This window comes from Dermochelys coriacea, chromosome 8 (assembly GCF_009764565.3).
Source record: "Dermochelys coriacea isolate rDerCor1 chromosome 8, rDerCor1.pri.v4, whole genome shotgun sequence".
In the NCBI taxonomy this organism is placed as follows: Eukaryota; Metazoa; Chordata; order Testudines; family Dermochelyidae; genus Dermochelys; species Dermochelys coriacea.
This window is the reverse complement of record NC_050075.1, coordinates 19,316,199-19,331,535: the sequence shown is the minus strand read 5'-3', so window position 1 is coordinate 19,331,535 and position 15,337 is coordinate 19,316,199. Positions and strand designations below refer to the sequence as shown.

At 38.5% G+C, this 15,337-nt stretch overlaps 1 protein-coding gene across 5 annotated transcripts in view; it reads left to right on the top strand.

Annotated features, from left to right (window-relative positions):
- SFXN1 (sideroflexin 1) overlaps positions 1-15,337 on the top strand; it is a 43,569-nt gene that overhangs the window by 14,919 nt on the left and 13,313 nt on the right. For all 5 annotated transcript variants that reach the window (XR_005294419.2, XM_038413257.2, XM_043490667.1 and 2 more), the window contains exons 2-7: positions 4,847-5,021; positions 5,792-5,962; positions 9,627-9,725; positions 10,343-10,418; positions 12,206-12,291; positions 13,456-13,583. Coding sequence is in view for 4 of the 5 variants with exons in the window: in XM_038413257.2 (XP_038269185.1) it covers positions 4,852-5,021; positions 5,792-5,962; positions 9,627-9,725; positions 10,343-10,418; positions 12,206-12,291; positions 13,456-13,583 (730 nt within the window). In the remaining variant the exon portion in view is untranslated. The remainder of the gene's footprint in view (positions 1-4,846; positions 5,022-5,791; positions 5,963-9,626; positions 9,726-10,342; positions 10,419-12,205; positions 12,292-13,455; positions 13,584-15,337) is intronic.

Here is a 15,337-nt window from a genome sequence, read left to right as displayed (position 1 = left end):
AGAAAACTATGGTGTCTTTCATAATATGTGAAATGTAGTAAGCTATGCATGGTGTGTGACTACTAGGCCTTCATTGTAATTTAAACAATAAATAATTATAAAAGCATCCAAAAGGTTCTAGATGCTGTGTAGACACAAAGGAAGACAAAGCCCTTTCCCTGAATATCTTATTGTTTAAAAAATCTTTTCTGACATAATTGCATGGAGAGGGAATATCTTTGTCACAGCCATCAGTTCTCAGTATTAACTTTGTTTACAAAATAAATGTGTAGTCCCCATGACATATGTTACAAAAGGATTTAGGGGCTTACACCCCAGATTTAGGTATTACTGTGATGCACAAAACCCCCACTTGGCTGCTGCCTAACTCTTCAGGTGCCTAGGCTCAGTCGTTGCCTACATTTTCACTGTAAAAGTTACGTAGGCACCCAAGTTTCTGCCTCTGGGCACGCACCTTGCTGCCTTAATGAGGCACCTAGAGGAGAGGTGGGAGGCACCTTTTCAAATATCTTCTCAGGCCGAGGAGGGGGGGAATTGAATCAGGGTGAGTACTCTGACCATTGGGTAAAGATTATAAGGAAAGGTATCTCCCTTTGGCTAGCTTAGGTAACTTCCGACCTAGAGTGCTGGGGCTTTTGTGGATCCCACCTGTGTTTCCTCATCTATTGTATAGGGAGTCTAGGGGCCTAACCCAGGGTTTGTAGATTCTAGTGATTTTCTAGGTGCCTAATAGTCCCTTTGTGGATCCGGGCCTGACTTTCACAAATGGTTAATTTCTTGATTCCAAGGATTCTCAGGTTTTTTAACCAATAGCATTAGTGGTCTAAACCAGCTTCCTAATCTCCAGTATGAATATGGATGGCATTTTATATTTCTAACAACCTTTTGCTGTTTTGGGCTCCTTAGGATAGGAAGAAGACCAAGAAATTTCTATCTGTAGATAACTTAATTGCTTTTCCAAAGACTTCCAAAGTGTTCTTGAGGTGGAAAAAAGACTTTGAGTAATTGTTCATGTCTGTGGGATGTGTTAACCTCTCCACCTTTCATGAATGGACTAGTTCTGTTTTGGTGTAAAATTCATATGTTGAAGATGTTTTTAGAAGTTGTGTAATAAAGTGCTTCTTTTTATACTTTTTTCTCTACACATCTAATTTTGATAAAATAGTCACATCCAATTCAAACAGCTTTCATAATTTGTGCCTGATCTTTATCCATCAGCGAGCAAGCATCAACTAAGTAAAAAAAGAAGCTAAGTTAAGATGAAAATACTCATCAGAATTTGTTCACATAGAACTATCCAGGTTCAGTGACATCATAACCCAAGTTTAATTGCTGAACTCCAGTGTATTCACTAATTTTCTCACAAACAGTATTTGACTTGTCTTTGATCAAAATATGAAAGAATGCCGTGTGGAAGGTGTGACATACTCTACTAAAATGTAGACTAATGAGCAGCTGTGCCACCCTTGCTCTGCCCTTGGGTGCCTTATGATGCATTGCTGAAGCAGTTCCAACCTGGGCTGCTCACAAACAGCCTTCCAGCATGCAAGTCACTTCCTGAATGTTTGTATGTAACTGCAGCCTGCCAGCCACACTTGGGTTACGCTCTGGCTCTCACTGGCCTTTGTTGTAATGCAGGGTGACCCCAACACACTCCCAGTCTTAAATTTCCCCCAAGAAATGTATGTCCTGTACTGCCCAGCTCTCTCCTGGATAATACAACTTTAAATGAAGTCTGTTATTTCTTTAATGGAAATAATATACACACAACTCACCACCCCAAATGGAGTTTTCCAAACACTTCGGTTTAAACAGTCTGGATTAGATATAACAATTAAACTAGTTTATTAACTACAAAGAGAAGGACTTTAAGTGAGTACAAGGTATGAGACATAAAAGTCAGAAATGGTTACAAGAGAAATAAAGGTAAAACACAACTGATGCCTAACTTAACAAACTATGTTAAATTCAAATGAGAATTTTCTCACCACATGTTTTCAGCAGTCTTACTGACCAGACTTCTTAGTTCAGGACCCCTTCTCCCAGAATACAACTAATGCTTCCTTTGGTGCTTCGGATGCTTTGAATGCAATGGACTGGGAGAGCGAGAGGGGTGCCATGGAGTGTTTGTCCCTCCTTTTTATGATACCAGTCCCCACTTGAAAAAACATTTCCAGCTGGGTACCTGGAGACAAAAAGTCCAGGGGGAAGGATGTTCCCTGCTGCTTTTTTCTCACTTGTTTGAGCTTCCTTTGTTTCCCTTCCTGCTTGATGACTCTGTTTACTATATAAATGCAAATTAAGCATTTTTGAGACAGACCTATTTGCCAACGTCAGTTTGGAATACGTGTTAATAGTGGCATACAGTGGAATCTTATAACTTCACATACAGTGTTGCCACAAATATTTTATCAGGTCAATATTCACCAGAAAATTATGAGTTTTCAAATGATACCTTACAAGACATGCCTTGTACAACAATTATTACAGTAGTGTGTAGGCATGAGAATATAGGGGTACATTCTGTCACAGGGGAATCACTTTTTTCCTATGCTTTGTGTCTCATACAGTGCAAAATTTAAAATACACTAGGTTATTACTCTGCCCAGATCTGTATAGAAAAGGCTTGTCTTTTAAATATATTTGGGCCAAGTTTCAGTGTTGCACCATATCAGTGATAATCTGAAGATCAGTGTTTAAAATATGCTATTTTAAAAGTTATTTTTATTGACCTATCTAGTTTGTTTTAAATTCTATTTTAACATTAGAATATTTCTAACTGACCTAAATCTGATTTTTTTTAAGATTTTGTCCTAATACCAAACTTCTCCATTTCTCATGTTATGATGACAGAGGGGGAAGACTGATATAAATTACTGTACAGACAAAACTTTGGAAATTCCTTTTTATCAGTTCTCTAGCTATATAAATCCTGTTAAAACTATCCATATCTGGTTATGTTTATGACTCTTGAGTGATCCTTAAAAAGTGTTTGTAGATCAGGCTATGAAAATATTCATAAAATAACAAGGCCCTATCATGAACTTTAATGGTGTGTCTTCTCTTTAATGGGATTTTGCTATATAGATTTATATTTACTGTACCTGTACAAGTTAATGTTGAATACTTATTGAATCAAAATCACACTATATAATTAATTTTCATCTGATAGAATCCTGAAGCTCCAGTTAGATAACAATGAACCCAACAGGGATGCAGATATCTTTAAGTTTGGCATTTTAACAATTAAAAGTCTTAACTTTTGGAACTTCACCACTAGATAACTAGATCTTAATGGTAGTGTACTGGTACACAGTGTACTGGTTTCTCCTGACAACAGTACAAATATCATTCTCACAAAACATTTTTCCTTTTCTTAAGTCTAATTAACTTTGGTGGTTTGTTTTGGGTTTTTTATTTGTTTCAGAACAATGAACGGGTTGTAGAAATCCACTTTTAACAATGCTACAGTTGATACAGTCTGTATTATACTAGGAACTGCCTTCTTTCTTCAGGATGCTAAAATTGTTTTACAGTCACAAAACTTTTAATTTTCTGGGCCCTAGCCCCTATAGACATGGACATGCTCCATTCCCAGTGACATCAGTGGGAGCTGAGCATGTGCTCTTGCTGGTATGATCTTTTGTCTGCTTTTGCCGTAGTGTCTCTACAGTGAAACTGTCATTCTCTCAAGGTCTTGTGTTTGATCACATATTGGATTGTATGTGTTTGCTTTTCTCTTCTTTTTCACTGAAGTCTGTAAGACTGTGGTTGTTTTCAATACTAGACGGAATATCGTACAGTTTAAAAATTCATGTTTAGAAACGCATTGAAAAAACATTGTTTTTATGGTCTCATTCAGTCTTAGGCCCTTAAGAAACACAGTGGTTTGTCTTTAACATCACTTCTCAGTTAGATGTATAAATTTGTTTATTAGCCCCAACCAATCATGATTAATTAGCATTTTCCATATACTTATTTAGTGATTAGACAGAATGAATGGTTGAGCAGATGATATTTGTTCTTGGTGTGGAAGCAACTATTATTACTGCAAACTATGAATAAGTTTCCCTGTTCTGCTGAGGTGGCAGAACACTGCTGGTCTGTGAGGTTAACTGGCAGAGGTGCTCTTCCCTGCCTTTATGCCTAGGAAAACTGGCACACCTTCTTAGTATTATGGATTGCTGGGTAAAACTTTTTAAAATAAAGGATAATCTACAGTAAGTTTTAGAAAATACAGCTGTTACAGTAAAAGATATTGTATTGTGTTTCTAACTTTAATTTTGTTTGCTGTGCCAGAATTTTTTTTACAGGCGTTCTCACAAAATACAGTGGTAGAAGAATAGTTTAACTCACTTAAAGCATGTCTTCTCAAAACATTTAATTTTTAATTCGCTTTAAGTCACCTTATTCCAGTCTGGTGGAGTGTCAAGAGAATACATAATTAATTCAAGTAAAGCAAATACTGAATTAGTATTTTGCATTATCCATTATTTTGTGAGGCTATTATCAGTAAAATTCTGCTCTTCAGTTACTCATCTTCTGAGAACCATTCTTTTATTGTGCGGCTATTTAAGAGAAGGAATGTAGAAATATATATGTATGTTCAGATAAACTTGCACTTGTTCCTCATGTGACTGACAACTTGACTAATGCCAATCACTTTGTTGTTTTTGGAAAGCATATGGGATAAATACATTGCATTCAAAGTACGTACTTGCTCATTTAGGATTTTTAATGGAATTTTAGAGTGTTTGGCACCTGGCAAGATTACACCCTTAGAGGTTCTTGGTACATTATGTATTACAAGAATTATCAAACTGAAATCTTTTTTCTTTGCACATAGAGTTCATGAAAATGTCAGCAGATATACCATTAAACATTAATATCAAGGAACCCCGTTGGGATCAAAGCACTTTTGTTGGAAGAGCCAATCATTTCTTTACTGTAACAGATCCCAGGAATATTTTATTACCTAATGAACAACTAGAAAATGCAAGAAAAATTGTACATGATTACAGGTATGATAGTTGGATATTTTTGGCCATCAGTAATAATGACAATTTTTTTCTTGGACCATAAGTGATTGTGGTTTGCTAAGTGTCACTCATATCAATAGGTGATTATATCCATCTAATGAAATATTTAAAACATTTTCAAAGCAATATTGCTTCCTCTAGGTATTCTATTGTATCTTCTTGTAATGCCAAGTATATGTGATGATATTTGTTTCTAGAGTTATGAATTAACATCTAGAGTTATGAATCAACAAACGACATGGTCTGAGAGCCCATGTTAAGCAAGCCCTCTGGTCTATGGATGAGCTATCTGATTCCAATAAATAGTTGGTATAGCAACAATACTGAAAGCTAACTTTGACTGCTTGTTCTATTATTTGAGATAAATAGCTTCTCAGATATCTGAAGGTAAATTTTCAGACTTGGGCATGAGTTTTTGTCTGTGTGATTATTAGTGACTTTAATGGAAGTTATATAGCTGACATCTCTACATTGTTTTGAACAGGTAGAAGTTTGTTATGGACAGTATCAGATAAGGTACCTAACCATTGCAGGGAATTTTGATTCTTTCTTCAACAAGCTATGTAAAGGCAAGTCTACCAAATGCACTTGTCCGTGGGATTCTTAACATGCAGTACAATAGAAGCTAAAGTACAATACTCACTTCTATCTTTTTAAATTTATTCTGTTGATCCAAAAGTCCTTTAGTACCATATTTGTTTGTTTTTACTAATTGCTGTATTTTATAACAACATTTTTTTTTTGTTTCCAAGACAAGGTATTGTAGCTCCTGGGTTGACAGAAGATGAACTATGGAGAGCAAAATATGTGTATGATTCAGCTTTTCACCCAGACACTGGTGAAAAGATGATTTTGATTGGCCGAATGTCAGCTCAGGTACCAATGAACATGACTATCACAGGTTGTATGATGACCTTTTATAGGTAAGTGATGCCAATATAACACAAACAACGTCAGTAAATTCAGTAGGTGGTAATTAATGTAGTTAGCTCATCCGAACATTTTAAAAGATGTTTTTAAATACTTTTTAATATAAAATTTTGCCTCCTTTTCTCTTCCGTCATTGCATCCCTTTTACCTGCATTTATTGCTAGTTTCCTCTAGAAGTAGCTGTGAGGTGAGCTTTTTATCCCCCTCTAATAATTCACCAAATATCCTGCTTTTCCTCATTTAACTGAGGAAGTTGAATGTTCCAAAATCCCATCCATATAGGAGATTTATCTGGAGAACTAAGAGGAGGAGATTCTGTCTGAAAATTCTCACTGTAGAGATCTGGCATGTAGGATGCTCTCTGCAAAGTAAGTGTTAAACATCCTTCAGTCTATCCATCGTCCAGTCCCATGTCCCTTTTATTACCTCCCTTTTCCTCAAAAGCACCTGAATTACCCTTACTCTAAACCTTCACAAATTCAGTGGAGTCTACTTTCAAAGGCCAGTCTTAGTAACTTCTGTGAGCAGTCTTTGCACTAGAATTTTATTTTAGTTTATTTATTTATTTCTGAAATAATATTATTTTTCTTAGAAGAACCAGTGGAGGAGTTAGAGGCAATAACATTATTGTATTTGATTCAGGGATTCTAAAATTATCCTCACTTTATCTTATGTCCTCAAGAAAAGGCAAGAGCCGTTTTGCAAGATATCCTAGCTCTGTGTAAAAGAATCTTAGCCACCAAGCTCCAGCTAGGAATGTCAAAGAAATCCATCAGTGCTGCTGTCGATCACTGACACCTCTGTCTCTTGACAGGGTTATGTGTTGGTTCATTGTATTAAAATTCAAAGCAGTGAAATTTGTGAAGAAGTCACTAACCATTAACATGCTCACAATATTAGCAGCCTTTTACAGCATATTAAGAAGCGGATTAGAAAAATAAAGGTAACTTTGTTCATATGCAGGTTCCATTATATTCTTACCTACAGACCTAATAATCATGAATACTGCTTTATGCCTTTTCCTAATTCCTATCTTTCTTCATATCCTTATGAGACATCATCCAATTCAAAACTAGGTTGTATCAATAGTTATTTACTAGTCCAGAAGACACTGATCTCATTGGGTCAGATCCTAGATAGTGCAAAGAGATCAGAAAGCTTTCTTAAACAATCAGCTGGAGATTGTTCTTGCAGAAGGGAAATCCTTGGATGATGTAAAGCAGGTATAGCCACTTCTACGGCACCCATTCCTGCCCTGTCCCCAGCATAGAAGGCAGGAGGAGGTGTGTCAGGGGGAAAAAGAGGCATGGTTGGAGTGCCTTGCACTCCAGGGGTCTTGGGCCATTGAAACAGCTTCCAGGGCACTGTTGCAGCTGGTATAGGATGGAACAGCTCTGAGGTTGCTCCAGCTTACACCGGGGCTGAATCAGCCCCATCCATATTTTCCCCTTCTTTTCTTGGGTCCCCTGTTCTAAGCCATCTAATTAGTCCTGAGGATCTAGACCTTTGTCTTTTGCAGACTTTTCCTTCAGAATAGAAAGGAACCACTGGAACATACATGAGAATGGAAGGAGGGCCTATGAGTTTGTTCAAAAATACCATTTAGGTATTGTTAGTCTGTCTACCTCTCCTGGTGATACACCGGCTGAAGTGGCTGTTTTGGGCACAGTATCTCCTTGTCGTCATTAAATCCTGCAATGCTTCCTGTCACTGAATAACAGAGAGCAGAGCACATGCATTCAACATGCTGAGATCTAAACAGGATGAGATAGAAAAGAAAGGGAGATAAGGTAGGTAGGCAAAGGGACACACATGCACATGAGAAAGGGAAGAAGAGAAGTGACAGAGATGGAGAAAATCCAGCTATTCGTTCAGGGTTGCTTTGAGATCTGAATCAGATGTTAGAAAGCAGCAGGAATAATGAGGCATATTTGAATCGCTTGAAATTGAGATTTCTGATTTAAGATTTTTTTGAAAAAAAAAATAAGATTTGGGATTCAGCAAAATCTTCAGCAAATATAGCTTCTTTATTCTAGCATCTCTACGTTATCTCCCTAGCCATTCGATCGGTATAAATGACTTGCTGTGTCAGTACTTCCCAACAGCTTGTCATCAGTCTTTGCTCTTGGACCCTATTAATAGCCATACTGACCACCAATTCAAGGTTTCCTTTCTGTCCTTACTTCCATGTCTGAGCAAATAAATAAATTATGCTTTCATGGTCCTCTGAAAGGAATCACTGTGGACAAAAACTAGTCCTCAATAATAGCAATTCCCTTTGATAGCCCGACCTTTCTGATCAGAATTTGAAAGCAGCAAATTATCTATGGTTTGATCCTGCAAGGTGGTGTGTGTTCTGACCCCAATCCATCCAGGTGCTTAAGTACATGCTTAATTTTTGAGCATGTAAGTTGTCCCATGTAAGCAAATGAGATGTGCATAAGTGTTGTATTGGATTGAGGACAAGAGTATTCATCAACTAGCAAGATTGAGCCCCTGCAAGGATAATAAAAAAATCTATCAGTCAAAAAACCCCAAACCAGCGAAAACAAATATTATTGGTGCAATCTATATTAAGAAATGTAAAAGATTTGCTGATCTCTGTGTCCTTTGTCTCTGCTAATGGCTTGTCTTCTGGAGCTTTTTCACTGAACAACCTGGTAATCATAATATTTAGTCATCTGAAAAAGGCCCCACAAGTGCAATTTACTTGAATTTAATAGGAAGAATGTTCTAATCTATATTCTTTGTTCACATTAATGGGATGTTTTCCATCTCAGAATTCATAGTAGAACATTTACCCCTCTCCCCCACATAAGCATTTTTAAAACACCCGTCTTGATATTATAGCAGTCATATCAGATTTTCAGACAGTAGCTTTGGAACTTGAGCATGATCTTTAGCTTTCTTACTACCCCAACAGCTAAAGTGTTTAAATACTTTCAAGGTAGGATTTCTGTCTTGAGGCATCTCCTTACTAGCATTCACACAATTTAGAAGAGGTCTCAGATACTTTTTTTTTCAAATGAATCTGTTATTGAGCCTATATTGAAACAGATTTTACATTCATTCCTGTACAACATCAATATTTATTGTTAGTTGAGGCAGAAATATTTGCTTATGCGTTGAGCTAATAATGAAAAAGTCACCCGTTGACTCCTGAACTCAAACAAATGTTTCAGTGTCATAGGACATGTTAAAAATTATGTCACAGTAGCAGACTGAAGAACATTTTGGAGTAAGTGGATTTAAAAGGCAAGTGTGTGTGTGTGTGTACACAAGAAATAACCAAGTCTGTAAATGTAGTCTATATATAAGATGGAAGTAAGTTCGTATATTTTTGTTCAAATTTTAGAAGTGAAGCTTTTGCCATAAAGTCTCAGTTGTTGCAATTCAACTCCCATTTTGAGTGAATAATTAAGGTTGTGCTTTATTATACTGCCTGCTGCTATGGTTTTAGTTGTGTTTCTATGTTTGTTTTTAAAAGTATTCTGTAAGAAACTAGTTTCTGATTGGCTGAAGTACTTCAGAATAACTTTGCTCAGATAAATAAGAACAGTCAAGCAGCTCTTTAGGTTCATACTTGCCTTGCTTGGTATAGCATTGTTTTTTTTGTTAATGTCCATTTTAAAAAAACACACTTTTTCTTGTTTTAAGAACTACTCCAGCAGTGGTCTTCTGGCAGTGGATTAACCAGTCCTTCAACGCTATTGTAAATTACACCAACAGGAGTGGAGATGCTCCAATTACTGTCAGGTCAGATGCTTAACCAAAGAGTTCAAATATCTTTGTAACTAGCACTGCCATCTATCTGAAGATGGTTGAGCTTCAGTAATTTCTGATACAGTATGTGGACATGAGTCACTGCACAAATCAGTGTGAGTGCGTGCTAACAAGTTAGAACAGTTGCAAAGAGATGCTTGAGAATGATTTGAGATTATAATTATGTTTAACCTTTTAAAAATGAGTATAACTGCCATGAGTTAAACAATCTTTTAAATGCCAATATAATCTCTAATAGAGATCTTCATTGCACTCTTTAACCAGTCATTTGAAAATGCTAAATTAGCTTGTTATCTTGTCCGAAGCTTTGGTTAATGTCTTTGATTAAGGACATCAACAGATTAACTATAGGACATATGATCCTTCACAGCCTCAGTTCAGAGAGTTGGACATAGGAGCAAAAGCTAAAATGTAATGAACAGGATGAGATGCAGAGAGAAATTTGATTCCACATTAATAAAATGCAGCTTTGTTTTTAAATTAAGTTATTTTAGTACAATATTGATTCATGTTGTTTTAGAATTTGAAGATATTACAAGCTAATATAAATGCAAGTTGTGCAAGTGCAATAATTTTTATTTTTGTTTTAGCCAGCTGGGAACAGCTTATGTTTCTGCCACTACAGGTGCTGTAGCAACAGCTCTAGGACTTAATGCACTAACCAAGGTATTGAATTTTTCTTAGTTAAACTTTTATGTTTAGTAGAATTTTAGTGGCTGAGTCATCCTCTGGTACCTCTACATCTTGTTAAACTCAATTCCCATTATGGAACCATAATTACCTACTGCTCATTTAGAACTGCGGATTGATTTTTCAGTGGCCCGTCCCTCCCTCTTGCTAGTGCAAATTGCATGTACTCCATTTTTACACTAGCAGTGTTACATGTCTAAGTATCTTTTTGAAGAAAATCAGGAAATTAGACAAGTAACCACTAAGATATATATGCTCATAATCCATTCATGTGACAAAATATGCAGGAACATTTTTTGTAGATGCAAAACTGCACCAGCAAACATGGAGGCTGAACCTCAGTCTGGCTGAAAATTTGGCCATATGTGTCAAAGACTATGGCTATTTCTGCAGTCAAACTGCAATCAAAGATGTGATTGCGGCTCAGGTAGACATACCCACACTAACTTTAGTCGAGTTAACATGGCTAAAAATAGCGGTGAAGACATGATGACACAGACCTTGGCATAGGCTGTACGAGCCCTTCTGAGACCCTGGGTATGTACTTGTGGTGTTAGCCATGCTAGCTAGATTAAAGCTAGCGTGGGTATGCTTCCTCCAGCTGCAATCATATCTTTGATTGCAGTTGAGTTTCAGTGTAGACATATCTGAGTTGTGAAATAAGCAGTCTGATATTTAAGCATAAAATAATATTTATGTAGGATGTAATTATTCATATACCTATTTTTCTACTATTACTTATTGTTATTGTCAAAACTCCTGAAAATTTGTCAGAAGTTTTTGCCAATGAACTTAGTACTTTTATCAAAATCTTTGATTAAAACTTATCAAATTTGCAAGAATACTATATTTTGCAATAGCAATACTTGCAACAGTTTTCACTACCTTCCTTTTTATATTGATGTTGCTTTCACTTTTAAAATGTAGGGAATTGGAGTTTTCTTATCACCCTGATCCTGCACAAGGGATTCTGTTGAGCTTTCAAGCTGAAAGGCTTATATATTCTTGTTCCCAAAATGCTTAATTTTAATACATGCTGGAGCGCTCCGGTGATGAGTGAAGATACACATTTCTTTTCTTGCGATTTTAGCATTTTTTGCAACTCTGTCTCAGACTGGCATTACAGAGTTCATGAAGCTGCTATGGAGTATGTCTACATGTTTCTGTTAAACTGATTTCAGGTTGAAAATTGTCTAATTCTTTAACTATACTCTTTATTTTTTCCTCTTCCTTTACTCGCTTCCCCCCAAAATATAATATCATGTCTTACATAGTTTTGTTAAATTTCAGTTTTCGATAAAATGCAGTAATGACGAAATGTTCAAGAGAATCTATTTTAAGTAGAGCATAATAGATTATACAACATATTGATTTGATCAATAGCTTCTGTATACAAAGGTACTAATATTGATGTCTGATGGATATAACCTTTCCAGTGGATGGAATTAAATGTAAGGTCTCTTTGGTGCCACTCCTTGCTGTTATGCTCATGGGTGTGTCAGGAAGCTCATACTTCTAGGCAAGGGTGATGCTAATAGTGAAGACTCTCCCCTTCAACCTTCCTGCCAATGCTTACCCGACAGAGGGGGTTGTCAGTTAGAAGATTTATGTCAGATATTTTTCCCCTTGACTTCACAGTGGGTTCTTTCAGAATTTTAAGTCAGAGAGAACAATCTGCTTTATATGTAAAAAAAAAAAAAAAAGGCTTAAGACTCTTAAAAAAGATTGTGAAACCTGAAAACCTTTTCCTCCCCTTTTCACAGCATGTCTCGCCCCTTATAGGACGTTTTGTTCCTTTTGCTGCTGTAGCTGCTGCTAATTGCATAAATATTCCATTAATGAGGCAAAGGTAAGAAAGAGAATGTGATACATTCATTCTAGAAGAAATGTAATTTTTGTGGCAACACTTGCAGATGAACTACTTGTTTTGTTTATCAGTTAATTTATCAGTTTTGTAATGTTTCTACATATTTTAGCTGTTTTCAATGTCGTATGGCATTTCAAGGGAAGTCTTTTTTAGGTTTTAAAGGCATTTGCTTAAATATCCCAAGTATAAAATAGAACATCTTTGTTCTCCTAAGATTAGTATCCCATTAGATCTTTGCTCTTGGATCTCAAAAGCCAAGTATCTTTTCTTCAAGAGCTGATATATAGAGACTTATAAGAACATAAGAATGGCCATAATGGGTCAGACCAATGGTTCATCTAGCCCAGAATCCTGTCTTCCAACTGTAGCCGGTGCCAGATGGTTCCAGAGGGAATGAACAGCACAAGAAAATTTATGAAGTGATTCATCCCCTGTCATCCAGTCCCAGCTTCTGGCAGTTAGAGGTTTAGGGACACCCAGAGCATGGGCTTTTATCCCTGACCATCTTGGCTAATAGCCATTGAAGGACCTGTCCTCCATGAATATATCTAATTCTTTTTTGTTGACTGTGCGTTGTGTAGAGAAGTACTCTTTAGTGTGTTTATTCCCCCAGCAAAAAAAAAAATCCCTATATTTGGTCTACAAGATTACAAAAGAAATGTTTTTGTTTGGCACCAAAGGAGTTATTTTTTAAAAGCTCTCGAAAGTCTTCATTTAAAGTTCATAAAATATTAAGGCTGTGTCTACACTGTGCACCTTACAACAGCGTGGTTGTGCCACTGCATCCACACTGTTATAAGGTGCACAGTGTAGCCGCTCTTTGTCGCCAGGAGAGAGCTCTCCCGGGGACAGAATAAAACCACCCCAAATGAGGGCAGTAGCTTCGTCGCCAGGAGAGCACTGTCCCTAGTGGTGCTTTCCGTCATCAAAACTTTCATCATTCAGGGGGGTGTTTCTTTCACGCCCCTGAACAACAAAAGTTTTAACAACAAAAGCAGTGTACACATGGCCTACGTCACTTGCTTGGAAGTATGTTTTCGATTTGACATAGTTAAAGGAGAAAAAAACATTTAGGATCAGATGACAAAAAAAGATAAAAATGAGTGCCACTAATTGTTGTTAAACCATTTTTTTTTACTTCAACAGGGAACTCAAATTTGGTATCCCTGTTACAGACGAAAATGGGAACAGGTTAGGTGAATCAGCCAAAGCTGCTCAGCAGGCCATTACTCAGGTGGTTGTCTCAAGGATTCTCATGGCTGCCCCTGGCATGGGTTAGTATAACTGTAGTCAAACATAATGATTCTCCTACAGTTGTTAGAATAAACAGCTACAGAGATTTTGAATTCTGTGTAAATGTTTCTCTACTAGATCAAACCCTCCTAAGGTTGTAGAGACAATAGTTTCACCTTTGTTTAGACCAGTGGTTCCCAAACTAGGGGCGCCGCTTGTTCAGGGAAAGCCCCTCGTGGGCCAGGCCAGTTTGTTTATCTGCTGCGTCCTCAGGTTCGGCCGTTCGCGGCTCCCACAGACCGCAGCTTGCCACTCCAGGTCAATGGAAGCTGCGGGAAGGGCAGCCAGCACGTCCCTCGACCCGCACCACTTCCTGCAGCCCCCATTGGCCGAGAATGGCAAATCGTGGCCAGTGGGAGCCACGATCGGCCTAACCTGTGGACGCAGCAGGTAAACAAACCACCCTGGCCCACCAGGTGCTTTCCCTGAGCAAGCAGTGCCCCTAGTTTGGGAACCACTGGTTAGACATTCTAGGCGGAACCATGCTACATGTTCCTCTTAAATGGAACAGAATTTATTGGAATGATTCCCCAGGAAGAGATTTAGGCCTTGGCTACACCAGGGATCTTACAGCAGCACAGCTGTATTGGTGCACTGGCTCCACTTTAAGATGGCTTGTGTAGCCACTCTATGCCAACAGGAGAGAGCTCCCCCGTTGACATCATAAAACTACCTCAACAAGTGGCAGTAGCTATGTCGGCAGGAGACTCTCCCGCAGATAGTGCTGTGCACACTTCCACTTATGGCGACAAAACTTATGTCACTCGGGGGGGGGGGGGGGGTGTTTTTCACACCCCTGAGCAATATAAGTTTCACTGACATAAGTGATAGTGTAGACCAGGGATCTCAAACTCAAATCACCACAAGGGCCACATGAGGACTAGAACATTGGCCCAAGGGCCGCATCACTGACACCCCCCCGCTGCCCCTAACCCCACCCCCTCTCCACCCTTCCATGAGGCCCTGCCCCGGCCCATCTCTTCCCACCCCTTCCCCGCCTCATTCCAACCCCTTCCCCAAAGTCCACACCCCAATTCCACCCCCTCCCTGCCCCTATTCTAATCCCTTCCCCAAATTCCCGCCCCTGCCCCGCCTCTTCTCCGCCTCCTCCCCTAAGCGCATGGCTCACCGCTCCTCCCCTTCCCTCCTGGAAAGCACTAAACGCCACCAAACAGCTGTGGCAGTGGGAAGCGCCTGAAGGTAGGCAGAGGAGCGGGGACGTGGCGCGCTGGGGGAATGGGGGGCAGCAGGTGAGGGGAGCTTGGTGGCCGCAGGAAATAACTTGGGGGGGGCACAAGGAGCTTGGCAGGCCACAGCAAATAACTCCGCGGCCCACATGTTTGAGACCCGTGGTGTAGACAGAGCCTTAGGCGCAGATCTTCAAAGGTATTTGGCTCCCTAACTGCCGTTGAAATTGATAGTAACTAGTTGCCTAAATACTGCTGAGAATATGGGTCTTAGACTGCTGTCAATGAGTGGTGGTAATTTCTACTCAAATGGAACAGAATTGGTAGCTAAAAGTCTGGACATATATTTAACCAGTGCCAGGTTGCTGAGTGCTTGACCAGTTTTTAAATAGGTGAGAAATTCTCCATTCCAGTGTTTTAGAAGACAAGTTGTCAAATAAAGATACGGAGAGGTTGTGGAAGGCAGAGGGGAGCAGGAAAAGAGAAGTCAAATCAAAATGAAAAACAGTGAAATCTTCATTATGATACTCAGTTCATTTTAAATCTTA